The sequence below is a fragment of the Branchiostoma belcheri genome, unplaced genomic scaffold, assembly GCF_001625305.1.
Source record: "Branchiostoma belcheri isolate BF01 breed outbred unplaced genomic scaffold, Haploidv18h27 scaffold340, whole genome shotgun sequence".
In the NCBI taxonomy this organism is placed as follows: domain Eukaryota; kingdom Metazoa; phylum Chordata; class Leptocardii; order Amphioxiformes; family Branchiostomatidae; genus Branchiostoma; species Branchiostoma belcheri.
In genome coordinates, this window is record NW_017803955.1 from 79,794 (window position 1) to 106,718 (window position 26,925).

The 26,925-nt window shown below is 42.4% G+C and overlaps 2 protein-coding genes and 1 pseudogene across 2 annotated transcripts; 2 read left to right on the forward strand and 1 right to left on the reverse strand.

Moving 5' to 3' along the window:
* Positions 1-2,008: 2,008 nt before the first annotated feature.
* On the reverse strand, positions 2,009-14,392 carry LOC109475683. Its single transcript, XM_019776446.1, has 6 exons — positions 14,368-14,392; positions 11,463-11,579; positions 10,778-10,896; positions 5,080-5,231; positions 3,993-4,194; positions 2,009-2,846 (listed from the first exon to the last, which is right to left on the reverse strand). Exons 2-6 carry the CDS (start codon positions 11,575-11,577, stop codon positions 2,649-2,651), a joined length of 786 nt encoding a protein of 261 aa, XP_019632005.1. The 5' UTR covers positions 11,578-11,579; positions 14,368-14,392; the 3' UTR covers positions 2,009-2,648.
* LOC109475682 lies at positions 6,733-8,746 on the forward strand (annotated as a pseudogene).
* A 1,725-nt stretch (positions 14,393-16,117) lies between the features above and the next one.
* Positions 16,118-17,116, forward strand: LOC109475677. The gene has a single exon (XM_019776440.1). The coding sequence runs from the start codon at positions 16,118-16,120 to the stop codon at positions 17,114-17,116; it is 999 nt and encodes a 332-aa protein (XP_019631999.1).
* The last annotated feature ends 9,809 nt before the right edge of the window (positions 17,117-26,925 follow it).

Below are 26,925 nucleotides of genomic sequence, written 5' to 3' on the forward strand. Positions count from 1 at the left end.
CTTGACATGAATGAATGACGAAGTCAAACAATTTTATATTTTCTATCAAAGGTAACAGAGGAATGCAGTGATTACTGGACATGACCCGTTCCCGATTATGCAGTTATCGTATCCGTTGTGACTTCAGTGCACCCAATGTTATGGTAAGCCAAGTTGGTGAGTAAGATATCTTGGCGTTGAGCCGTAACCCTAACCCGCGCGCCCGTGCGTCCTGTCAATGGAGGACAACTCTTTCCAGATGGGTAGGATTTAACGCCACTAGCGCCCTCCGGTCAACCAGCCTCACTGCGCAACAGGCGTGATCGAGATGTTGTCACATGTGTGTGTGTGTTTGTTTGTGTGTGTGTGTGTGTGTGTGTAGTTGTGTGTGTGTGTGTGTTTGTGTGTGTGTGTTTGTGTGTGTGTGTTTTTTGTGTGAGTGTGTGTGTGTGTTTGTGTGTTGTGTGTGTGTGTGTGATCTAGACAGGCTAGGGTGACGACATTTAAATGATCGGTAGCTCTTGTGCTGGGGAAGACGTGACGTGAGTTTAGGCTCCCTAGCGGCTTGCTCTGGAACTGAAGGGCTGTCTGTTTGAAAATATTCAGAAAATGATAACGCAAGAAGCGGTTGACGGATCGTCGTTATTTTTTGTATGTAGCTAGCTTACGTGATGCTTGATAGGATTATGTAAGTTAAGCAAATATGGATGTGATTTGCATAATTTATGGAGAAATTCTATAAATCAACTGCATTCCATGATAGGACTATTGAATCTTGTTACATTGGTAATTGTTGAGAACGAGAGAAACCCAGGAAGATATTGATTATGTGAATGGATGAGGACTTGATTTGCATAATTAATGAGAAAATGTTATAATTATGTAATGATAACTGCCTGGAATTTCATACTTGTGGTATTTGAAAGTTCAGTGAAGGTGAACATCATTAAACATAATGTATTCAAATCAGGACTTCATTTGCATAATTTATTAGGAAATGCTAGAATGGCATTGTTTGTTAATATAAGACTGTCTTTTGATTGAGACTATGATAAATTGATATAATTCATGAAAATGAGGATCTTATTTGCACAATCAGGGTGAATAATCTATAATTTGTCAGCCACAAAAAAGAGAGGCAAAGATACTTTCCAAAGCTGCAGAGGTTCCTGTGCACGACAGCGATGTGGAAACTGAGGTGAAGGGAAAGAAATACGTCAGGTTTGAGTTTGTCAGATCGAATGGACTGGTACCGACAAGTTCCGTGTGTCGGCTGCAGTTCACACGCCCGCCATGAAAGCGGGTTTCACAGGGAAACGAGCATGTGAACTTGAGCTGATTATTACATAAACTGTAAGTCTTCCCGCGCGATCCCCCCCCCCCCCGCGATTAAAAAAATTTTCGCCTGATTAAAAATAAAAATTTTGCCTTCTGACAGTGGTCACCATGCCGAACATGGGCAAAGATGTCTATCGCCATGCTGGAAGGTGGGTGGCAGATAACTATAAAGAGAGGAGACAAGAAAATGCTCAGATTTAAAGTTTTGTTTCTTACTTTGATACAGTGATATGTGATGTTCCCACTGAATCAAATTCATTTGTACAATGATTGAGTCAAAATTTTAAAATGTAGGAACCTTGTTTCTTTCGGCCAGCCTTTTTTCGTCTGCTCGCATTAGATTTGGAATCTGCGGAGGATGTCATCCATAAAATGTACTTGCTGTGGCCTAAGGTACCTGAGTGTGTATTACCTGTGAGGTCAAGCTGCGGGGTCTAACAGACGAAGCCAGGCCCCGTCAAGAGAGTCAGACGGTCCCGACAGTGGAATGTGTAAACACAATTAACATAGGCAAGCACAATGAAGGGCAGACAGTACTATTAAATCTGGCCATAGGAACACATGCTTAAATACACAAAAAGAAATCCTCATGAAAGTACTTAGTAGAGCAGAAAAAGTTTTTCTCGCCCTGCCTCCTTACGTCCTATGTTTTGGTGTGAAACAAATCAAAGGCAGTTCCGTCAAACGCGAGTATTTGGAATGCGTTTATTTGACAGCAGATTATGAAAGTGGAAACTCGTAGGTCCAGAACAAAACCTCCTGACCGTATCATTGACATTACGCAAAAACGACACCACTGAGTTTTTGTTACTGATCGCTTATTGCCATCTCTATGAACAGTTTGTACGACTTATGTCAATTTAGCCTAGCAAAAATGTCATGAGCGCTGCTTTATAAGGGCTAAGCGTAGTGTGGGTCCGTGAAATCCGTATGCAATCTGTTAGTGTGTGTCTGAAGGTCCGTATTCGTGCAGTCTGTTAGTATGTGTCTGTGAATCCGTATCTGTGCACTCTGTTAGTGTTTGTCCGTAAAGTCAGCATCCGTGCAGTCTGTTACTGTGTGTCATTATGACATGCTAAGAATGTTACTGTGTCTTGTAAGTCCGTATCTGTACAGTCTAATTGTTAGTGTGTGTCTGACTTTTAAGTCCGTTTCCGTGCAGTCAAAATGTTAGTATTTGTCCTTAAAGTCCGTATCTGTGCAGTCTAACTGTTAGTGTGTGCCCGTACAGTCTGAATGTATGTGTCCGTAGGCTGTGTCCGCATAGTCGAAAATCATGTGTCTGTATACATGCCTGTACGTGCCACGTGTCTGTACGCATGTTAGTGTTTTCAGTCGGTGGTTTGTTTCCCTTGTTTAGCGATGAGACGCAGCAGGTACAGAACTGACTGATGAGACTGAGCGGCAGTCCTCTTCACGGGGCAGACACAGCGGCGGCCCACCCCGGCGTCTGGCAGGACCCGGCCCCTAAAGCAGCCCAGGATGTAGGGATAGTCCGCCGTGATGTGGTACTGGTACCTGCCATTCACCTGTCACGGGTAAGGTGAAGCCGTTATCACACATTCAGGACCTTCCTCCAACCATCAACTCACCAAGGTTGGATGAAGTCACGAATTAGTCTGATTAGATTTAGGTCAGGACTATCTTTCTATACGAATACAATCGAATTAGAATAGAATTTGAGTCAAATATGACCCCCAAACAATACTGACCTACTCCCGAACACCAGCCAACCATGGCCGAACCTCTGGTCTACACCCGATTTGTTTTTACGTTTTATTTGAATCGGCGGGATTGTAGCTAAATTTGAGTCACCCCTAAACACGTCCCGAACACTACCGACGTACTCCCACCAGCCAACAACCGAGCTTACTCCTGACATACTCATTACCATGCTTGGAAGGAGTTCGGTAGTGATTTGGAGGGCATATTCGGCTATGTGTGATAGGACCACTTGTAAACTCCGCATGCCAATTGTATGAACATGTCATTCCATCAAATCATATATGGACAGTCTGTGCTATACGACAGCGGCACATAGCTGTGCAGGCGGGTACTGACGTTACAGCAAAAAAAATTGTTCTGTATAACATAATGCATAAATCATACTGACTTCGATACATATCACGCACAAAACTATCGCTGCAACATAGCCTTAAATCAAATAATAGGGGTGATCAAAATCTTTATCTCTCTCTGAACCATGAGCTGACGAAGGTGTTATTGTTTTTGTTACGTCACACATGATAAACAACCACATCACACAAGTGCTCATTATTTGCCATGAAATTGTTTGCAGACTGTGATGGACTCAAAAATGTCAATAATATCGCCTTCACTCACACCCGGGACAAGCAACAATAGCTTTGTCTTAAACTTTGAGACTCATAAAGTAACCAAAATCAGAAACGAACGGACACAACCAGTTCTCACCCTAATGTATGTGTTTTGTGTCACGTATGTATAAAATTATAATAGATTTATCAGGACTTGAAATGATGACTCACTGTATTTTGTTGCATATTTATCTAACCATTACCTCTTCCCTCATTACCTCAATGATAGGAGACCTTCAGGCTAATTTGAGCTTCTTTTACAAACAAAGAAAGAAACTTTACTACATTTGCCTTTGTTCTAATCCAGTTTTAGCGACGCCTTATTACCGTACTACTAACCTCGCGCCCATGGCATTCATCCAGATCAGCGGAGGTCAGCGTCCTGCCGGTCTCGTCCACCGGGCCGTAGATGGGGAAGCCGTCGGCTGCGACGCCGACTAGCGGCGAGGCCTTGCCGTCCTCCTGCACGTAGGCACAGATGGGGTTCTGGTGGTAGTGGTACCTGCCGGGAATGTCAGGGTGCCCATGACAAGAGTCAAACCTAGGGCCAAAAAAACCCACATAGCATGGTTAGAGTCTTACGTTATTCACATGTTCCCCTTTTACAGGATGCATAGTGCCAGGGGGTCGATATACGATATACTGTTAACATTATACAGCTTGTTTTTGTAGTGTTGGAGCATTTTGTGTTCAAAATTGGTGACTTACTACAGGTCGAATCTGACGTCATAAATGATAAAATTGCTATGCGACTAATGTCTACAAATAGATATTTGGATGCTTTTGACTTATTTTGAACAAATTGAATGCTCTAAGTCTGTTTTTCCAGTCTGATGCGATTCAGAAAATGTGATCTAATATAAAACCATGTTATATCATGTCTGTCATGCCTGTAGTTTTAAGGTCTGGCACTAGGGCGTCGTACTAATGCATACTGACCTCATAGTTTTAATGTGTTGTTCAAATGGTACTGTCAAAATTTCCAAGCAGGCTGTGACAGAACAAACCACAGACAGGGCTCTCTCTCTCTATATATATATATATAAGACAGCCTTTTCTATAAGCTGAGGTCACATTTCCAAACCGGGGCCCGACCTGGCTGTTTCGAGTAACGAAGAATCAACAATTTATATATTATGCAAAAAGTTAACGAAGAATCAACAATAATATATTATGCAAATAGTTCCCAAAACTTTCCATTATTAATATTTTTCAACTTTTTCTGCTTTGTTGTCTTTTATATCATACTTTTCGTTCCATAACACTGCCCGGCCGGGCCCCGGTTTAAAACGTGACCTAAGCACAACAAGACAGCTTAATTCTGAGGGACACTTGACAAATATGTACGAATATTCCAAGAATACCCTCAGTTCGCGATCGTACGTACGACGATGGTGCATGTAACCATGGCGTGAACAACACCGACCGTTCGTGAATGACGGCGTCCTCACACTGGGCGCTCTGCGGGTTGTACAGCGGCACGCCGTTGATGGCCAGGCCGACGGGACCCATGGGCAGACAGCCCGGGGTGTCCGCGTACACTGGCGTCTTCCGAACTTTCAGCATGAAGCTCTGCTCCTGCATGGTTTACAAAGAGACAATGTTCTATTTTAGCATGAAATAACATACAATAAAAGCTCTCAACATGAAGACAACGCCAAGAAGGTTAGTTTTTATCGGCGTTCGTCTGTGTGTCTGTAAACACGATAACTCGAGAAGGCTTAATTGGATTGTCTTTATATTTGGTAGGTGGGTAGGTCTTGATGAGGCCTCGAAATGATTAGATTTTGGGCCCCCTGGCGGCTTGTTATGGTACTGACCGTAAATTCTGCCAAACTTGCATTACAATATTAGATGACTCGTAAGTTTCAAGAAGCCACACAGTGTGAGTATTTCTAGACTGAACGATCGAAGAGTACCGTTAAACTATATATAATAAGAGCGCTTGTCTAAGGAAAACAACTTTAAAATACCACGTCACTACCTGAGAACGTATGTTCATCATGAGAATGCTCACCATTCAACCAATCACCACGTTAACAATTACATTACGTTAAAAGCAGGAGCTCTTTTAACCACCTGTTAAGGCCTTGAGTGACATCCTAAATTGTGTTATTATCTGGGAAAAACATGATCAACACGTGAGGCCTGCTGGGGAAAAGTTGATGAGCACTTAACGACTGCGATAAGTTACATCCGTTGTTCTGAATTGTACTTGTCCTTATTTAACTTTTAGGGAATACAGTCGGGTGCGGCAAATGTACTCTCTTTCATTGGGCTTTAATAGCGAACCAACTCCCCTGACATGTTACTAGTATTTGTCTATTTGGCCGATTTCTAGCCACTTCCGAAGCATCGACATGAAATTTATCATCATCATTCTCACTTGTGACATTTGACTTGAATTTAAATCAACCCGGTCATCTTTTGACTTCTATGACAAAGGAATAGACTCTGTGTAAAGAAAGTATTTCTATTTCACACTTGATCGATCATACTTTAATTTGGTCACTATGCCAAGACGCCATGCTGTTCCCCTTTATCTCGCTAGATGTCCTTCCCGTCATCCAGTAAATCCTTAGTACTAAAAACCAGTCCGTCCGCGGGTAAACCGGTTTTACCGGAATGTCGTACAGAAACCCTACCAGATTAAAGTCCTGAAGAATCACATAAGCAGGTTTGTGGTGGATAAAACTATTTCACTGCTTATTTTGAGCACGCATTGATCATTCGCAGGTAGTAGTCTGGTGTATATGTGTAGAACTCACTTCCGGGTTTTCTGGGTCTTTGCTGGACGACTGTCAGTGAAATTTGTTTCCCCTACTATCCTCTTCCAGGTGCCAGAAGGTGTTGGCAACAGTAGAAAATGACAGATAACATGCCATATAGGAGTTCTTCCGCTACATAAGTGCTTGCTTTTTTGGGAGTGCAAATTGTACTCCCCTGGCATGTCATCAGGTGTATTTTGGCCAATTTCTACTCTTACTCTTCTACTCTGAAGCATTACCCGACAAACCTTTACCTCAGAAATATGTAACAATAAAAGAACGTTTTAGAACTTAAGTTATCTCTTTTTGTCCAGGTGACGGTATGAAGCTGCTACCTGTGAGGAAGCTATTCAGAATGTGTACAGCATTGCTGTTCCCTGGCTTTGCTGCCCTGATCATGATGCTGTTCATGAACATCATGGACTAAGAAGGGAAGTGTACAACACAGCACCTTACATACATGGTGAGGGAAAAATCATTACTGATGTTGAGAGGGATTGGTGATTGCACTATGGAGTGACAGGATATGGTAGTATCTGTACCTTTCCAAAATACATGTATGATGTGTTTGGTGAGTATGTGTTTTTTTGTGTATGATGTATGTATGTATGTGTTTGTGTGTGTTTGTGTGTGCGTGTGCGTGTGTTTGTGTGTGTGTGTGTGCGCGTCTGTGTGTGTGCGTGTGTGAGTGTGCGTGTGTGTGTGTGTGCGCGCACGTGTGTGTGTGTGTGTTCGTGTTTGTGTGTGTGTGTGTGTGTGTGCGTGTTTGTGTTTGTGTGCGTGCGTGTTTGTGTGTGTGTGTATGTCATGTGTACATGTGTATGATGTATGTGTGTGTGTGTGTGTGAGTGTGTGTGTGTGAGTGTGTGTATAGAAATTGGCATTTATTTTGTGTTAGAGTAGAAAGAAACTGAGTTGGTGAAAGGTGTAAAGTTCCTTCCATTTCTTGGCAGTGTGGCTTGCATGCTGAAGGGAAGGTGCAGGGACCGCTGTGTGACGCCATGTGCTCTGACCGGCTCACTGTCCACCGCTGTCTCAGCATGCGGCCCGAGAAACACGTCCTCCACGCGTCGTTGGAGCCTGGAGGACCATGGGATATCTCACATGACCAGCCCATTGACCAGCCCGATGAGTTCGTCTTGAAGTTTTCCAGCCGAATCTGGTACCAGATGATCCAACGACCCCGACCCTCAGACCCACATCTCAACTATTCTTACCTCATACAGCAACATGCGTACGAAGTTTGCATGAAGGAGTTCGAAAACAGCAAATCTTGTCACAGATTTGGGCAAAGGACGAGGTTATACGCTGACGGCGACTCTGATGGCAAGATTTCACAGAGTGAAGAGTCATGTTCAGTCTCCTGATGCAGCGAGAATTCTTCATGTTACTGGCCCTGAACGACAGCAAGTCCACGTTAGATCTGTACGGTTACTGCGGCGGATTTTATGCTGTGCAAAAGGTGCAAAGCACCGCCTCACAGGTCTTCGACAGTCATGATGACATTTTGGACGTCGATGTCTTACCAGATATCTTTCTGGGCAGTGTTAATGAGATTCTGGTTCCCTTGCTGCGGCAGTATGGGGATCAGGCTGCAAAGTACCTTCACCGTAACTTCGTACAAGTTCGATTCCCGGAGTGGAAAGAGAGGGTCGACTTTATCCGGCAGTGTTTTGGGATTCTGTACGACTTCAGTTCCCAGTTCGGGATGACGGTGCGTTGTTGTGACAGTCACCTCGGCAACTACGGGATCACGGACTCCGGGCGGGTCATCTACCTTGACATGGACTCGGTCGTGTCGACGAACCGGGTTTCGCTGTACCTCAGTCACCGGGAGTGTCAAACCGACGGAGACTGCACGGTTGGATCATATGACGACTGTTCCTCCAAGTGCAACAAAGACATAGGACAATGTCGTAACATTATGAAACAAGACGACCTCCACAACTTCTGTAAATCCACCTTGTCGCCGATGCTCCTGGCCGAGCCAGTGGTTTTAGAACTGGGCGTAGACAAGAAGCTCGTCCAACAGTTGTCCAGCCTGGTTCGTGAGTGCGAAAAGCTGCCGGTGTTCACTACAGTGAAGGACTTCAGGGAAAAGGGGATACTGTACATATGGAACAAATTCAACAGAATTCTACGGGACGAAACAAGCGTGCAATAGCGCAGACTTCAAGCATGAAAAATTGTAGACACAGGTGATGGTGAATAGAGGTGTGATCGGTCAAGGGGCCAAAATTAATGTGCAATACTTTTGTTTATAAGGTTGTACTATTTATGAAATAAAGTTATGTGACAAAACAAACAATTCTTACTCCGGTATACATGTCTGTCATGTTTCGTCCATTTTATGAAAGTGCTAATTAATCTCCAAGCAGATTTTTACAGGGGCAAAATGATATAGTTGGCTACCTGGTCTTAACCAGTCTATGGGGGCCAGCTGGCTACAGGCTGGCCAACTATAGTCCCTAAGTAGTCCCTAATATAGGCCCTGTTCATATGAAGTCAGTGAAGGCGCTTTACATGTGGTTTCTCCCGAAGCCGGTTTCAAGTGGCTCCATCTGAACGCTCCAAATCACATTGAAAGCGCCTCGATCCCAAACCACTTCTGGAGGTGGTTTCAAATCGGTTTTCCCGATTGCGATTTGCGTCTGAACGCAATGTGATTTCAATGTAACTTCGCCTGGTCATGGATTACAAGGTGATATTTCTTTATTTGTATGCAATGCCAAATTTTACGCGGCAGCAACTTAAAGAGCAGTGATGGTCAAAAATGTGTCCGTTTTAGGACGAGCTTCACCGCCTCTGGCGGGACCACGTCGGCATTCGGCCGAGATACGCTGGGAGGGGGGCACCAGCAAGCAGATCGTTGACCGCTGACCGTTGACACGCTATCTAGCGTGTTTTCATCAAACAGCAATAAATGCGGTTTCGGAGAATCGTGATCGGGCACAGTTTGAAAGGAATGTGTCGCACGTGGACAGTGATAGTTCTTTTATACATGTAATCTATTTAATCTGTGGCAGGAGGAACATCAGGAACACCGATTATGCTAATGATTACCTAATTTGCATAATTAATGTGAAAATTCTGTGACTCCTTATTGGTGAATGATGGGAATTTTATACCTCGTGACATGTGTAAGATTAACACCACTATACATCTATTATGTTAATGTAGATGTCATTTGCATAATTAATGAGGACATGTTGAAATTAAGTATGACAAAGCAAGCCCATATTTCATGGAGATATGAGATCTCAGAACTCTTGTTGTATGTGTTTTTGGGCATGAAAATTAAGACTTTTGTCTGCACCTGGACACCCTTTGACCATGAAAATGGTCTCGCGCGATGACCTTTGGTGTGTTTAAGGTATTATCGGTTTGGTCCACTTGCCCTACGCTTCACACAGAGGGGAGTAAGGGTTGAGAAATTCTTTGTTCAAAGATATGCGCCAAAACGCTATTTTCCACGGCTGCATAGCCAGATTTAGTGAAAATATGCACAATTCAAAGAACCTTTGGTGAAAATATATTTTTCTTTCCGGATTTCTGGTGTCTTTTGAGCTCGATCCCGGAACCCGGAAGTGTTATCGGGTAAAGGTAGCGAGTCACAAGTATGCAAATGTGTATTATGCAAACTTTTGCATACGTGCCTATATTACTACAACTGTTGTAAGCCCTTGTATATTTGGCGTACTATATGCAGCAAGCATCTGTATGTAAAATTTTGGACCCCAGTCACTATGTTTTCGATCGAATTATTTGTGGATACGGACCATGTGCCCGCGTTTTGCTTCCTCGGGACTGTATGTCGTAACACTGATTACCGGTTATTTTTAACGTCTGATTTAACGGTTCCGGTTGTCATTTCCGGTTTCATTACGAGTTCCTTGTGGCAGATTAAATAGAATTTCATAAGTTCGTGAGTACATGTTATGAGCTGCAGATGAAAATGTTGACCTGTGTCAACACAACCTGGAACGCTAAGTCTAACACATAAAATTTAACACCATCAACTATACATAACAAACAACATATAAGAATATACATTAATAGCCTGGAGGTATAAAATCTCAGATTTTACTTGTTAAATTTATTTGTTCTGGGATTTTGTTTCCATAACGAATCATAAAATTATTGATAGTAGAATTTGGACTTACCCACACCGGAGCATGTCTATATTATTTTTCGAAAGCAAAAGATGTGGTAGGTTCTTAAACGTGCCTGGAGTGTGGCTCTCCACCAAACATGGGACGTGTCCCATAGAGTCCCAAACCAAAGGTAGGTACTCAAAGTTAGATAGTGTTAGGGTTACACTGAAACCGATGAAGGGGCCCGTGTGGTGGTGCTTACCTGGATAGTGTTAGGGTTACCGGGACCGGGGAAGGGGCCTGTGCGGTGGTCAGGGATGCCGTTACTGGTGACGTAGAGCTGCCTGCCGTTGTCTTCGACCGCAACCCACCCAGCGATGCCTGGGGAAGGCAAACAGTCGGGAAAATGAACTTCAATCAACTTGGTGATTTGTGCTATGTTGATTGTCGAATCCCTTAGCAACTTAAGTATTTTTTTAAACAAAAATAATATTTAATCAACCTAGCACAAACATGACTTGTACGTTTGTTTCTCGAATTTCTGGTCAACTCAAGTATTTTTTCATTCATATTGGCTTTTAATGTTTTTCTTCTTCACGTGTTCTAAGCGATCTAATAATCACCAGCCGCCATCAGGTACTCTCTTCAACTTTCCAACTGCACAACTGAGTGAGTGATGGAGGGACGGAGGGATGGAGTAACTGAGTGACTCTCTTTACCATCCATGTACATGTACATCTATACTTCTCATGTTTACTGTTGTATTTGGTACTAGATTGTGTACCATTTATAGAGGTTTACAGGTATTCAAGACGTAATGAATCACAAATCAATTGATTACAAAAATGACCCGTTATGGACCACATAGAAAGCTATTCTTAACAACGATAAGTGATGAGTTGTTCGTCTATTGTTTCAGTGAGGTATAACAAAACTCGGTTGTTGACCTGTGTTTGTCTCCAGCGTTCCTGTGGTTCTGAACTGCGCGATCTCGTCCGGAGTCAGCGCCTGGAGGCGGAGGAACGCGGCGGCTAGGACGGCGAGCTGGAGGGCGGAGTGCATGGCTGGACCGGGACAAACAAGGGAGAAAGAAGAAAATGAAATTTCCTGGCAGCAAAAAGAAACACATATATTCTGAATGAGGAAATCTGTCACTGACAAGTACTTCCATTTTGTAGCGCATTTTTGTCATAATCTCTAACCTGAAGCTTTTGAAAGGCTTCAAGTGAGACAACACGCTACGTGAGGTACCGCCATAAATAGCTAGAGCAAACCTACAAAACCAACAACTCTGTCATTAGAATCGCAGTTTTGCCTCACTATATGTAATGGGACAGGATTGATTTTTGAATTGATTTTATGGTAGTAAATTAAAATTTAATACCTTAAAATATTGACCAGAAAATTGACTTTGAAATCCCAGTTTTGCCACACGGAAAATGCTTTGGATGCCTTTAAGATATCGGAACGTAGCGTTGGGTTCATGCCTGGGTTTCAGGTGATATTGGCATGGTGGTCATAACACAGTTTAGTTGCCCCGACGGCAGGACAGACTGCTATGGGACCGGTGAGGTGAGGTGAGGTGAGAGGTCATAACATACATGAGGCATGAACACGTATAAGTATAGTACAAAAATAAACTGTGGTCTGTTGGCTTACACTGTTCTAAGGGACACAGGCATGATGTAGTTAAACAGGTATTGACATGTTGACAGGGGGAACGGATCCAGTGCAAGCCGATTTTGCAGGTGTGCAGCCGAGCTGCACACCCGGTCCCATGGCTGGGTGTAGAGACGCAGGAATGGTGACGAGTATTGGCAGTGATACAATCTAACCCGTCCAAAGCGACCACCCATGGCCAGGGGACCAAACAAAAGTGGCCCCCTTGGACAGGTGGTCTCCTTGAAGAGGGTGGCCTCACAACATGACTGAGACATGGATGTTTTCCAAGTCAAGATGTTTTAATGTTAAATACTGTAAGCATTTTCATTTCTGTGGTAAATGCATAAAGGTGAGGATGGCAGGCACATGGCACAAATCACATTACAAACTGGAAAACGAGAGCATAACGAACATGATTTAAAATGTGGGTCAAAAATGCAAGGCTGCTCTGTCCGCTAGGAAAATGTATCGAAGAACGCAACATTAAAAACATGACAGGTTTCACATACTGACGCTTAATGTACAGTGTAAAACACTGCCCAAGCGTATTAAGGTATTATCTTGAAGACTAAACTTACACTTGCAACAGATTGACAAACCATCAACTATAACAAAGAAAATTTGATATTTAGGTTATTATTCAGACGGGATGCTAAAGAAAAGGAACTTCACAGCTAGGTTAAAGTGACTTTAACATATTCTGGCGTAAGTTTAAGGGGCCCTTGAGCTCATGTCACACATTATAAGCTGATTATACCGCCGAACTCCTCCCAACCATGGTAAGGAGTAGGTTGTGAACGAAGTCGGCTGTGGTTAGCTGGTGTTCGGCAAGGTCGGCTCCAGTTCGGCCGCTCCTGCCGAATGTTTCGTTGAAACATTCAGGTGTGGACTATGGTTCAACCGGCCCGTGTTTGGTTGGATGCTGTTTGGGAGTAGGTCTGCATCGTTCGAATTTAACAATAAAAGGTGGGCCAAGATATGGACAGACTGCTCCCGAACTTCAGGCAACATTGCTTTGTTCGTGATCTGGGCAGGTTCTGAATGTTTGACAGAGACTTTAAGCAGGGCATAGAAGCTGTTGATACTCACCTATGGGCTTCCGTGATTTTCCTCTTGAAATGTTCCAGGTCGATCTGATAGCATGTTTGTACAAGCCTCTGCACCAGGCTTGTTTATACCGGCCATACTTCGGTCTCCAGTCAAACATCGGGGGCAAAGGGGAGAATCCGCCCGGACGGCCCCTTCGTTTCCGGAACCGTGCCTTTATGCCTGCGTGGGCCAGGGTTAGGGTCAGGCAAGGTTCTGGATAGATTCCGCGTATCCAGGAATTTAGACTTGTCCCTGACACAGTACATATAGACTATCTAGAACAGTGTGTGAGCATGGATCTGGATAAAGTACGGTTCTAGTTACAACAGGCCCATGTACAGGGAGATGGGAGAAATAAGAGGACTGATTCTATTTTGCCCCGAGTACGAAAGTGTTGTTTTGGATTGTCTGTGTGTTTGCTGTTGGTGTGAGTGGGAAATGGGACTTTCATAACTACAAAGCCACGTGTGGCTCAAAAGTAGGGCATTGGCCCGGAACCCATCGGTCGAATAGGTCCTCAACACAACCTTCCTCACTTCACTCAGGTAAAGATGGGTACCTAGCTTTGGTTAGTGACGTCCCTCGGATAAGACGTTTAGTGAAGTTGCCTCAGAAGAGAAGGAAATTAACAATCTTGTAATAAAGCTGGATTCAGAATGCATGCTGTGTGCTTGAGGTTCTGCCGGACTAATGTAGTGCACATTAGTTCGTGTGATCGACTGAACCAGCTATGGCATCATTTTTGTGTCAAAAATACGGACGTTAAAAACGTCACGTTTTGGGGTCAATACGTCACGTTTTTTTTGTCAATACGTTACGTATGCTAGGTGAACGTTCACGTATGACATAACGTGTGGATACGTTACGTCATATGGTTCTGAAATTTCCGTGTCAAAATTACGAACGTAAAAAACGTCACGTTTTTAAGTCAATACGTCACGTACGTTTCATCTATATGTTAACGTAACGTTGGTTATGTAACGTAACGCTGGTTATGTCAACGTAACGTAGGTTATGTTATGTTAACGTAACGTAGGTTATGTTATGTTAACGTAGGTTAGTTAAAGAGTTTGACTTGTTCCAACACAAAAGGGAACTCACCATAAATTTTGGCTGATCCCGTCAACCTTCGTCAGATTTGTGATGCAGTCGCTGACTTTCCGGAAGTCGGAAACGTGATGACGTCAGGAGTGCATCAAAAGTGGCGGGAAGACGGTATCTCCCACCATCACGGTTAAGAGAGGGTTGGTGGGCCCTGATGTAAACTGCCTCCTTCACGCCTCTCACAAAGTAACGTAGGTTATGTTATGTTAACGTAACGTAGGTTATGTTATGTTAACGTAACGTAGGTTATGTTATGTTAACGTAACGTAGGTTATGCTATGTTAACGTAACGTAGGTTATTTATGGTAACGTAACGTAGGTTATGTTATGTTAACGTAACGTAGGTTATAAGTTATGGTAACGTAACGTAGGTTATGTTATGTTAACGTAACGTAGGCGACGTTACGTTATGTTAACGCAAAGTATAAACATCGCATAACGCATCAAAACGCACCACGGTACGTACGTACGTAACATTATGTTAGATATGTTCCGTTACGTATAATAACGTCAGGAAACCATTGCTAAGGGACACACCTGGAAATCACATGTTAAAGACAGATTGTACACAGGAACACTCTCCATGTTTAATAAACTTCTAACGGCCAAGCGACCAGAATCCATCTTCAAACGCTTACAAAGAGTCACTGACACACATCAACATAACACTCGCTTAGCACACAGAGGTGGCTTCAAATTGCCAAAGCCGAAAACCGCCTCAGCCAAAAGAACATTCCTGTATCGATGTATCAAAACTTACAACTTATTTCCTGAACACATCAGATTGTCTGCACCTACAGTTTTAAAAAACATATCAGGGATTGGCTGAAAACTAAAGTGGACACTTCCCAACCTCTGCAATCATGGTGGTAGTGCGACGACTGATGTATAGAATTACTTGTTCTTAACTGTATTGAGACCTCTGACCTCTCAGCAGTTTTATACCCTATGTTGTATTCTCATTTCCCATGTCGCATTTCATTGCTATGTTGCATTTTATTTGCCATGTTGTATTTAAGTTACGTTCGCTTCTTGTATATGTATGTATTTATAGTATAATGCAGTGTTTGTATTCAAACGACTCCAGGAAGACTAGTGTTGTATTATTATTGTACGCACTAATGGAGATCGATCAAATAAACAAACAAACACATGGGATATCAAAATAAAGAAAAATAGTGTACATCAAATGAACAGAGAGGTACTCTTTCACTAGTCATTTTACCTAAGAAATTGTTGTTGTTATTCTGAAATTTTGTTCTGATGATGTGCTGTGACATGCATTCATGTTTAATATCTAATAACCGCAAGCATTTTTAATAATGTTCAGCTTTTACTTCAAACCTTTATGCGCCCTTCATACATGACGTCAGATGACCTTGTTGTGAGATGCCATTCCGTGCTTTACATTAGGCGTAAATAACAAGAATTCTCTGATTGTTAAATGGCGCCATCTAATGACGTAGGATAGATACAGTAAGACACAAAGGCTTAAATGTTTAAGGTTATTAAAAATGCCATGTATAAATCAGTTGCTGAGTAACTTTGACATCAGAAGGTGCTTCGTATAGAAATGCTGTTTTTTAACATTTTTTCTCGCTAAGATATCACGTTCTATTGCTTGCCTCAATAAATTGTCTGTCCTTAGCAAGTACATGTCATTGAGTACATTGCTGTCTGCTGCGTTCTGCTTACCAGAAAGAAGAACACTATTCCTCGCTAAGTTAAGTGTTTTCGTGCATCCAACATGGAAGAAGAAACGGACGGATCGCCAGTAGAAGATGGCATCAGCCATGTTCTGTCCATCGGCTCAACATCTCGCGATCTGCAGACGGCATATCTCATCATCAGCCTGGTGTTGTCTGTGGGATGCGGCCTGCTGCTCATCTTCTTGGTTTGGAAGAAAGAGTATCTGCAAAAGCCCAGCCACTTCCTACGGTGTAACCTGGCGGTAGACGACATCATCTTCACCGGCTGCCTGATTCCCGTCCGAATCAACGCACTGTGGGTGTTCCAGACCAAGGCATTCAAAGTCATGGTACCGCATGCTATCGTTTTGACCGCATCCTTAATCACTACCCTTTTCCGCGTAGCCACGCTACGAGCTGTCATCAGTGAGGAACAGATGTCCCAACGCGCCCTGATCATCGCTGCACGCGTGGCCCTCCTCCTGTACCTGACGCTATCATCCATGGCCAACCCCGTCATCTACAGCCTCCGGCTGCCAGAGTTCCGCCGAGCCTGCAGGGAGCTGTGCGGATGGCGGACTAACGCTAACCCACCGGCGGTACCGGCACGGCGTCATCGTCAGGACGAAGTGGAGATGGCCACCGTCACCGGTCCCAGGCGCGGTGCGCCGGCCTCAGAATTGGCTCCAGCTCAAACCTCTTCAGAGGGAACGATCATCCAGCCGACGGCGGAGTTCATACCTTCCGACCAAGCACGAAAGCAGACCACACAAGCATTCCTGGACCAGCGCCTCGAACAGGGTACCGTGGCCGAGAGCGCTTCAGGCCGACCGTCGCGGCTAACAGTGACGGCAGAGGTACACGCTGAGCCAACACCGCATCACAAAGAGGAGGACATGACCGTAACGCTTCCCGGTCAACTACAGACGGATGCCGAGACAACAGACGTCCCTACACTATATTTGGACACCGAGATCGACGAGGCAACATCAGGAGGCACTTTGAACCGGCCAGCTGTGCGTACGAAGTTGGCATGGGGAGAGGATACAATCCAGTGAACCAAACGTCTACCCTGAAGGAAGACACCAAAATAAGGATTGTCGTAAACATTTTAAACGAAACAGGACCGTGGACTCGAAACAGCACTGTACAAGGACAAATTTCCATATTCATTCAAACATATGTCGACTTACTTTAAAACACATTTCCATCTGAAACAGGACTACTGAACAACTCAAATCAATTAAAAATGACATTAAGAGGAAGACCTGCAGATCATCGACTACCTCGACAAGGGCTGAGGTAGGTTTGTTTATTAACATGTGAGACAGAACACTAAATCCTGATCCAGGCGACTTCCAACTCTATGTACATGTACATGTTTGGTTTCTTGAATAAAATTTGTAATGCACTAGTGCGACCAATGCGTAGCAATACTTTCATTACAAATCGGGTAGGCGTTTTTAAAAATGAAAGTGTAAAAATGTAATGAAAGTATTGAATATTGTTGTCCAGATACTAATACGCAATTTAATATGGTTCAGCCAAAGCCTACTTAAAATTTTGCTTTGGCTGAACCATATCAAATTGCGTAGTAGAATTTGGACAACAACATTTAAAATATATTACAAATTGGAAATGTTGGTCTTTCTTACTAAGAGAGAAGAAATGCAGTTCCATAAACCCGAAATTATTCCAATGCCTACAAGTGGTGTATTGTCCTACTCTGGGCAAATAGGAAAAGAAAAAGAAAAAAAAATCGTATTTGTGTGGAACATGTGTTGGAGTATTAACGCTTGTATTCTTAGAGAACACTTGAACGATAGAACATACACATTGCGTATCCCGTTTGGTCTGTTTGTTTTAAGAGTTTACAAACATGTTTAATGTGTCTGTAGACTCAGTACTTTAATTGATGTATGCAAGATTGCTTAGATTGGCTATATGTTTTGTCGTAACCATTAATAACTTATTGAACTATGCAGAGGATATCCATGCCAAAATCTAGTGAATCAATCGGTCTTGAGATTTAAATAAACCATGCATTTGCAATAGAAAACAGGGAAAAAACAATAGGTAGAGTCGGATGGTGGGTCTGGTTAAATCGGTCCAAACCTTGAAATAGTTATGCACAGCTAAAATCAGCCATACGATTAAAATACCCCAGCCAATTTTTATTATTGGGTTCTCCCACCCCCTCAGAAACCCTTGAAAATCAAACATTTTTGGCTGAAAATTCCTGAAATAGCGGTGGCTATCCAGATAAGTTTGATAAAGACATGAACATACGTTTTATATATTTTTCATACGGCATGAGTTCCATTGATTTAAAGACCAACCGTTGCAGGCTAATATTGAAGTTGAGAGGGTGTACTAGGGGTTTATCAGAACCAATGAAAGCAGATAGAGATTTTGTCTTTCTGAATGTTAGTCATTTTTGAAGTGCCTACGGCACCAAAATACATTTTTTATCATCCTTAATAAAATATGTTGTAACTCATGTAAGGTTAGGATTTACACCACACATGCCCCTTTTTATGCTATTGAACAGTAAACTATCAATAATCATTACCTCCAGCTCATGCCAGCTCTTGTTTCCTACCCGCATGGCTCGAAATACTGGGTGTATGTGCACCTTGGTGCACCCAAATTTGGGGCTTTGCACCCAATATTTTTCCTATCTCTACATGTGTGGAGGTATCTAAAGTATACTAGCATGCAGTATATTCTTGACATTGAAATATCAGGAAAATTATTAGATCTTTGTTGTGTACATGGCGGTCGGTTGCTAGGCTAAAAGTCGTGTTACTAGGGACATATCGGGTTACCGAACGTGGCCGCACGGGAGTCCTCGGTTGGCCCGGGAAAACGGGTAGAATTTAAAAATTAACAAAAGTAATTGGAAAGTAAATCCTCGTCAAAATAGAATTAAACAAGTGAGTTTGCTTACCTTAAATGATAATCTTTCGCTAGCTTTGCTCAACTTTGTGTACATTTTCTTCCAAATGAGATCAATTTCCGATTTCAAGAAGGGTTTACGACAACCAAACAATTGATTTTAAGGGGCCTCGAACATAAAAAAATAAGGTTTGATTTTTGGATTTTTAGAAATTTTACAGTAAATCTAATTTAGTTATCTCCTTTATTACTTAACGTACGTCATTTGCTCGACGAAACTTGCTCAGATCCAGGGCAGGCGACTCACATGCAGACTCACACGCAGACTCACACGGGGAAGAAACTTTTCACGTTGGAAGCAGTCACAGCGCAGGAAGTGCACAAAATCCTGTCACGACTACCAGATGGCAAAGCCCCGGGCTATGATGGAATAGACAACAAACTGCTGAGGATTTGTTCAGATATCATAGCACAACCCTTGGCTTACATAGTAAAAAAGGCTTTGGCAAAAGGGACTTTCCCAGCAAAGTGGAAACATGCCAAAGTGATTCCGCTATTGAAAGACAGCAGTAAGCCACTGTCTGGACAGAACTCGCGGCCTGTAAGTCTCCTTCCAACTTGTGGCAAGGTGTGTGAAATAATAGCTAGTGAACAGATCGTGTCATACTTCTCCCAATCAGGTCATCAATCTGAGGCACAGCATGCGTACAGAAAACTACACTCTACAGAAACGGTTCTCTTGAAGATGACAGATGAGTGGTTGGATATTATGGACAAAGGGCTGATGACTTCAGTGGTGCTGCTGGACTACAGCGCAGCTTTTGACTTGGTTGACCACACCCTGCTTCTAAGGAAGCTCACAAGATACGGGTTCTCTGAGGAAGCCCTGTCATGGACCAAGTCATACCTGTCCAAACGCAATTGGCAGGTGTATGCAAACGGAGCCTATAGCAAAGAACGTGTACTACAGTGTGAAGTTCCACAAGGAAGTTGTTTGGGACCTCAGTTGTACAGCATTTACGTCAACGACATGTCCAGCACAGTAGAGAATGGTGAACTGGATCAGTATGCTGAAGACAGTACAGTACACGCAGCAGGACACACTGTTCAGGACATAAGAACAAAGGCTCTTGTAGATCTAGAATGTGTAGCGAAGTGGTCAGATCACAACATGCTCAAACTAAACAACGACAAAACCAAAGCCATGCTAGTGGGGACAACAAGAAAGACCAGACTTGCACCTCCCCTACAACTGGAGCTCAGGGGGCAGAGTTTACAGCAGGTACCCACTGTCAAGCTTCTGGGAGTGCAGGTTGACCAGAACCTCACTTTTGACGATCACATAGACCTTGTAGTGAAGAAGTGCAATAGGAGCATGGCCCAAGTGAGCAGGGTGAGAAAATCACTTCTGCCGAAGCACAGGATAGAACTCATTCAAGCCCTGGTACTGACACATCTTGACTACTGCAGCTCAGTGTGGGCCAGCACATCTGCGAAGAACATAAAGCGACTGCAAGTGATACAGAACAGAGCAGCCAGGCTTGCCCTGGGATGCGACAGATACACAAGTAAGGACAGGTTGCTAGAGAAGCTGGGATGGCTACCAGTGAAGGACAGAGTTCACCAGAAAGGACTGAGAACTTTCCGTAGGATAATGAAAGGAAAACAACCCATATCATTGTATAAGAACATCACTATGCAGTCACATGGTTACCATACTAGAACATCAGACTCACAGACCATCCGCCTTCCTAAACCTCGAACAAATGCACAGAAAAGAAGATTTTTGTATAGAATGTCCAGTGCCTGGAATGATATGAAGTTGTGATGATGTATATGTATATAGCTTTATTTTAATCTGTTTTAATATGTTGTAATTGCCATGTATTTATGTTTTGTAAATATGTCATGTGTCATGTGTGTCTTGAAGGACCACAGGAAGAATAGCTACATTTGTTGTAAGCTAAATGTGGATCCCAATAAAGTCAAAGTCAAAGTCATTTACTTACAAGCCGTCAATGAGGTAATTTGAACGATTTTTGGGAGTGGTTAAAATACCATGTTTGCACGCATGCCACGCTACCTGGATGTGAAGACATGATTTGGATAACGACGTAAACAAGAATTCTGACTTTCAAGGTCACCCACGACAATGTCAGCAGTTCCGTTCAGATGTTAAATATCCACAATAAAATCACGGCGTAGATGTAAATGTCTTCAAAACGGTTCATATTTGTGGGAAGGTGGATTTTTTTCCTGTTCGGTGGTTCCCATGTAAAAACGGGCTTGAAGTAGCGGGTTGTAGCGGGTTTACTGTAAATGACCGCGGGTAACCCCGGATCGAACCCCCGTTCGGTTCGAATGACGTCATATCGTGGTTATATGATTTTATAACAGTGCACCCAGAAAATAACCTTTTTGTTTACCTAATTTTTTTAGGCTGTGTGCGCCAGTGCACCCATTCCCAAAATGAATTTTGAGCAGCAAACGGTGTTTAATTATGGTGATACATATAGCAGGTTCAGTCGAACCACAGGTTACGTTAATCTCTGAGATCACAAAACATATGTCTGCTCACGACTTACCCCCGTTCAATAGGTGTAAACGTTAACAGCTTCCTTTATGCCACACTGACCTAATTTTATAGATGACATAATTTCAAGTAGTGCGCGCTAGCCCCAACCACCCCCCCCCCAAAAAAAACATTGCTGCTAAAGTACAGGAATGCAAAGCTGGTAAGTGTGGATTTGCGTACATAGCGACAAGACAAGCCGGCACATGCTGGCCTTTTTGGCATTTATGAGTCGGCTCTGTAAAGTTTTTTAGTGTCGTGGTTTTCGGTAGACTAGGTGCCTCCGTAGTCACCGCCGGCTACATAGCTACCATAAACAACGGAGGATACATATAGCATCCTGGCTAGAGCCCTCCAACTTTTTTATAACGGGCGAAAATCAGTGCGCGCGCGGATGACCCATAACATTACATCAGCGTGGCCTTAGTACAACAAAAGTACAGACCTACATAATGTTTACACTTTATTCATTGCATATAGTGTGCATTGCAAAATGGCACACAACGCTATGGCCTTCCAAACATTAGCATGTTTTGGTGAGTTAACTTTATTTGTGACTATTTGTTGACAGTTCAATTGTATCCGACTAGCTGATTTCATAGTGTAATAGCCAATTTCGTCACCCTTTCATTTATACCAACGTTCCCTGGTCAATTTGAAGATTTGCTGATTTTCTAAACGGGTTTGTAAAAAAAAGACTGCGATGATAACGTTACATACATCGCGGTGGTGAAATTTCATCCCAGATGAGGCTACATTTTGTACAGACTTACACTACCTATGGCGTCATTAAATTCATTTCTTGATATGAGAAGCGGTATAAACGCGGCTATAATTTATTTATCTCCTTTATTCCTTAACGTACGTCATTTACTTCCAGATATTAGATATCTCTACGCAAAATGCATAAAGACAACAAACATGAATACACAAAGAACGAACTGCGCTCGTACGGCTTATCTAAATTTGCCAGGATAAAGAAGAATATCTTAAAATTCCAAGCGAACGTCAAATAACTATCATCACTAAACCACGAACTACATGTAGCTGTCATAAACTCCGTATGGAATCAGAAAGGCACCGCACAGCTCTGGAGCAAAGAATTTGTCAATTGTGTAGCTTGGTGGAAGATAGAAGATGACGTCACTTCGTTATAGATTGTATTCTATATAGCAACGATAGAATAATATTTTTTAATAATATTTATCAAAATTATATTACAAGAGCTTTTCCATACTTTCAATCCTTGACTAGCTCATATTTCTTATGGCATGCGCTTTGATCCTGCTGTATAAAACAAACTCATTTCTAACTAAAAAAATTTCAACATCACGAAGAAACAAGGACACGCCGAACCTCTTTTTTGGGGGTAATTTTAGAGCTAACGTTGTTAGATTAGCATCAAAAGTCATTTCTATACAAAAAAACTCTCTGACAGCCTTTCAAAAAAGACTCATGTCATTGTTATTCGTATGCAACTATACAAATGTCAGTACATATGTACATATGTCTGACACTTAATAACTGTGGTAACAGGCCATAGTGTTCACCTTATCCTTCATATTTATCATTATCATCATTATTATCATCATCGATAAGTTAATAGTATTATATTTCTTCGGGGCGAAATTGTTTCTCGCCCATAAAATGGGCATCATGCAACTTCCAAACTAAGTACTCAGCTGTCAAGCCGAAGAAATTTGCATTTTAATCTTATCTTACATTTTAAAACAGGTGTATTGTTTAAAATTACATGCAAAAGCTTACAATTTGAACAAGAGTTGTATATAGGGAATTAGACTAAATCAGCCAAACTTACTATGTACAAAAATACTGTAACAACTACGGGATCCTAAAAGACAGAAAATAGATGGGAAGACTAAATTTAAAAGATACGGTTGAACTGAACAATGCAAATATTTCAAAGCCCTGAAATAACCATGTGTAATCAGGATAATTAAGCACTGGTCGCTTCTCAAAATAATATTTTCGACAGGTTCCGAACCGGCTGCTATGTTTACTGTGACGTCACCAGCGGGTGGGCAACGTTTAATTGTATTAGCTGGCGACAAGAATCAGAAGCTAGCCTGAGCTGGAAATATGATTTCACCAAGGAGGCATTGTTTGGTAGGCGCGCGAGTGTGTCTATATGTGTATATGTGTGTGTGTGTGTGTGTGTGTGTGTGTGTGTGTGTGTGTGTGCCTGTGTGTGTGTCTTTGCGCAGAGGCGATATCATAGCCGATGCCTTGGTCCTTATGCTTACCTGGCTGAGATGACATAGTTGTCTCACCAGGTAGAGCGGTTTATCTATCGTTTTGTGCGCCCCTTTTTAGGGGCTACTATTTTTTGTTTTGTCTGACCTACCATAAAAAACAGGTCCTTATGCTTACCTGGCTGAGATGACATAGTTGTCTCACCAGGTAGAGCGGTTTATCTATCGTTTTGTTTTTAGGGGCTACTATTTTTTGTTTGGTCTGACCTACCATCAAAAACAGATCCAAGGTTCCGAGTCATCTTATTGCGTTTGCGACCGTTTGCAAACGCAAAAAGGAGGATGGGGGGGGGGGGCAATCACATGACTGTTTATAGCCTCACACACCTTTTATACATACAAAGTATGAGCCAGTTTGGCCAAACCCCATCTTCCCACTTTCGAATGGTCGTCTGTGCAGTGACATTTGGTATATCAATATCTCGATAGAATACGAGATCATTACGTAGTTCTTTTCTATTGTTAGTATAATGTTGTCAATACACAATGACCCATTGATTGAATTATGAATTGTTGTTATGTACATACGTACAGTTTACAACGATGGACGAACATCATCGCACTTGTTCCGAGCTGTCATTTTCTGTAACAGTCCACCTAGTTTGTAAAGTAGTTTCAATGTAATAAAATGTGGTGGCTTGTAGTACATGTATTGACGTGGTATATCTTGGGTAAACATTCTTAGTTTTAGTCTATTTATACGGGCCTTCGTCACAAGATAAAGACCTTCGTTGCCTTAACAAAAGTACAGAAACGTTAGTCATGTCTTTATCTAAACATACATAGTGGGGTCGTGTGGCGCAGTCGGTAGCGCGTTCGGCTCACACCTAAGAGGTCGCGGGTTTGAAAACTGCCCATGTCACCGATCTTGTGCCCTTGGGAAAGGCACTTTCCTCACTTCACTCAGGTGTAAATGAGTACCTATCTTCGGTTAGGGACGTCCCTCGGATAGGACGTTAAGGTTCCGGGTCGGAGTTTAATTCTGACCAGAGTCTAAGTAAGTGCGCAGTAAATCGCCGGAAACGTGACTTTGAATGGTATGTTTTGGCCGCGATATCCCTGAAATCGTAATATCTGTGTACATATATTTGTATTTTCTGAAAAGCCTGTTAGTTGTAGCCTTTATAGGTGGCGTAATGTTGGTGGTCCAGCGAAGACTTCCTGGTATTCGTCCGCGCGGATGGTTATGTGGCCTTTTCGCCTGACCGCCGGGATTGTACGTTCTATATGCGTTATGGGTGTGTTCGGGCCATCGAAGATAGCGATAAACTTATCGCATCGATTTTAATTAAATTCAAATTTTGTAAACATTAGGTTCTGAGCTTCTTCGAGTACTAAGCCGTTACCCTGGGAAAATTCGTTTTTTCCATGCAGCCGTGGTTAAAAATGACGAAAAAAATTACCCCTTTTTTAAAAATGTACTTTGATGTGCCTTATTTACCCCTAAATAAATTGGGCGCAGAAAATATCAATCAAGTGTATTGATAAGCGGCACGGCACCCCTTTCCACCAAAAGAGTAGAAAAATTCCGACCCGCGTTTAGTACAGAAATGACAGCCCGTCGGGCTGAGGGTGTCAAATTGCTCGAAATACGGAGGGAAACTCCGGTCCGAGACCTTAAATGGAGGTCCCGTTTTTGGGAGAGCCACACCCCACGCACGTCAAAGAACCCACCGCACTGATCGAAAAGAGTAGGGGACCTTCCCGGTGTGAGTGGTTCAAACCTTACAGTCTGGCCTTACACAGCTTGTACATGTACGTACATGTACAAAACTGGTGTGTTACGCCTAAAAAGGCGTTTTTACGGTTATGCGAAACAAACGTTAACAAAATACAGTCACGTTGGTACAAAAGAATTGACCTACATACAAGACTATGGATGAATCAACTTACACTACTTGTTCTGATCGACATAAACATACCACTGCGGACATGCAACACCTAGATCCCTCCGACTTTGAAGTCCTAGAATTTGCATTATTTTGAATTTTTATTATTTCACTCCATACTAGTATGGAGTGGAATACTGTCTTTCCTCATGTTTCTTCTTCTCCTCCTTCTTCTCCTACTGCCATTTCTTTAAATCGATTCAACTCCTTCATTTTTGGGCCAAATAACATGAAATTTGGCATGAAGGTAGAATGGGCAAATACCCCCAGGCGATTTTTAAATTTGTGTGATACATGCTTTTGGAATGGTTTTATTTGAGCTTTTTGGCTGTGTTATAGAAAATGTACTATAGCAGTGTGTTACTATATTTATTTCACTCCATACTAGTATGGAGTGAAATACTGTCTTTCCTCATGTTTCTTCTTCTTCTTCTTCTCCTCCTGCCATTTCATTAAATCGATTCAACTCCTTCATTTTTGGGCCAAATAACATGAAATTTGACATGAAGGTAGAGTGGGCAAATACCCCTAGGTGATTTTAAAAAAAAATTGTGATACATGCTTTTAGAATGGTTTTAATTGAGCTTTTTGGCTGTGTTATAGAAAATGTACTATAGCAGTATGTTACTATATTTCGGCAAGAGTCATCAGAATGGCATGTAGAGCAAGCAAGCAATAGGCATGCAGCATTCCTCTATTCTTCTTGCTGATTGGCTGTTGGATTTGATTCGATTAACTCAATTAACACCTGTTCAAAGCCATTCCATATTGACAGTATGAACAAGTGTTTTGGTTGGTACAGCACAGGCCACGAAATACGCATCAATTTCCGAGGGGCGTTCTGCGAGAGAGTTGTGCCGTAGATGATCAGTACCCAGATACTGTTCTTCAGTATATGCGGACTTCAACAGTCTGTAGGACCTCAGCTTGTTTTTTGCAGCTCCGCCTTCGTTATCATTGTAAATTTCTTTTGAAAAGTTTTGTATGTACCTCTGTTAGGGACAATTACATGTAACGTTACGTGTAGGGCAATTTTAAAAAGAAAATATGTATAAACAAAAGCGGTTGTGTTATTCTTTACACAGCATAGTCTTTTTTCATCCTCAGGGTCGTTTAAACATATTCACATAGTCTTTGCAAGAAAGAATGTTGAAAGCATGCAATACAATTTCTGGGAGGCAAAAAAAACCCATTCTGGATAAGGAAATCTTTTCATTCATCATTTCATACTTGAA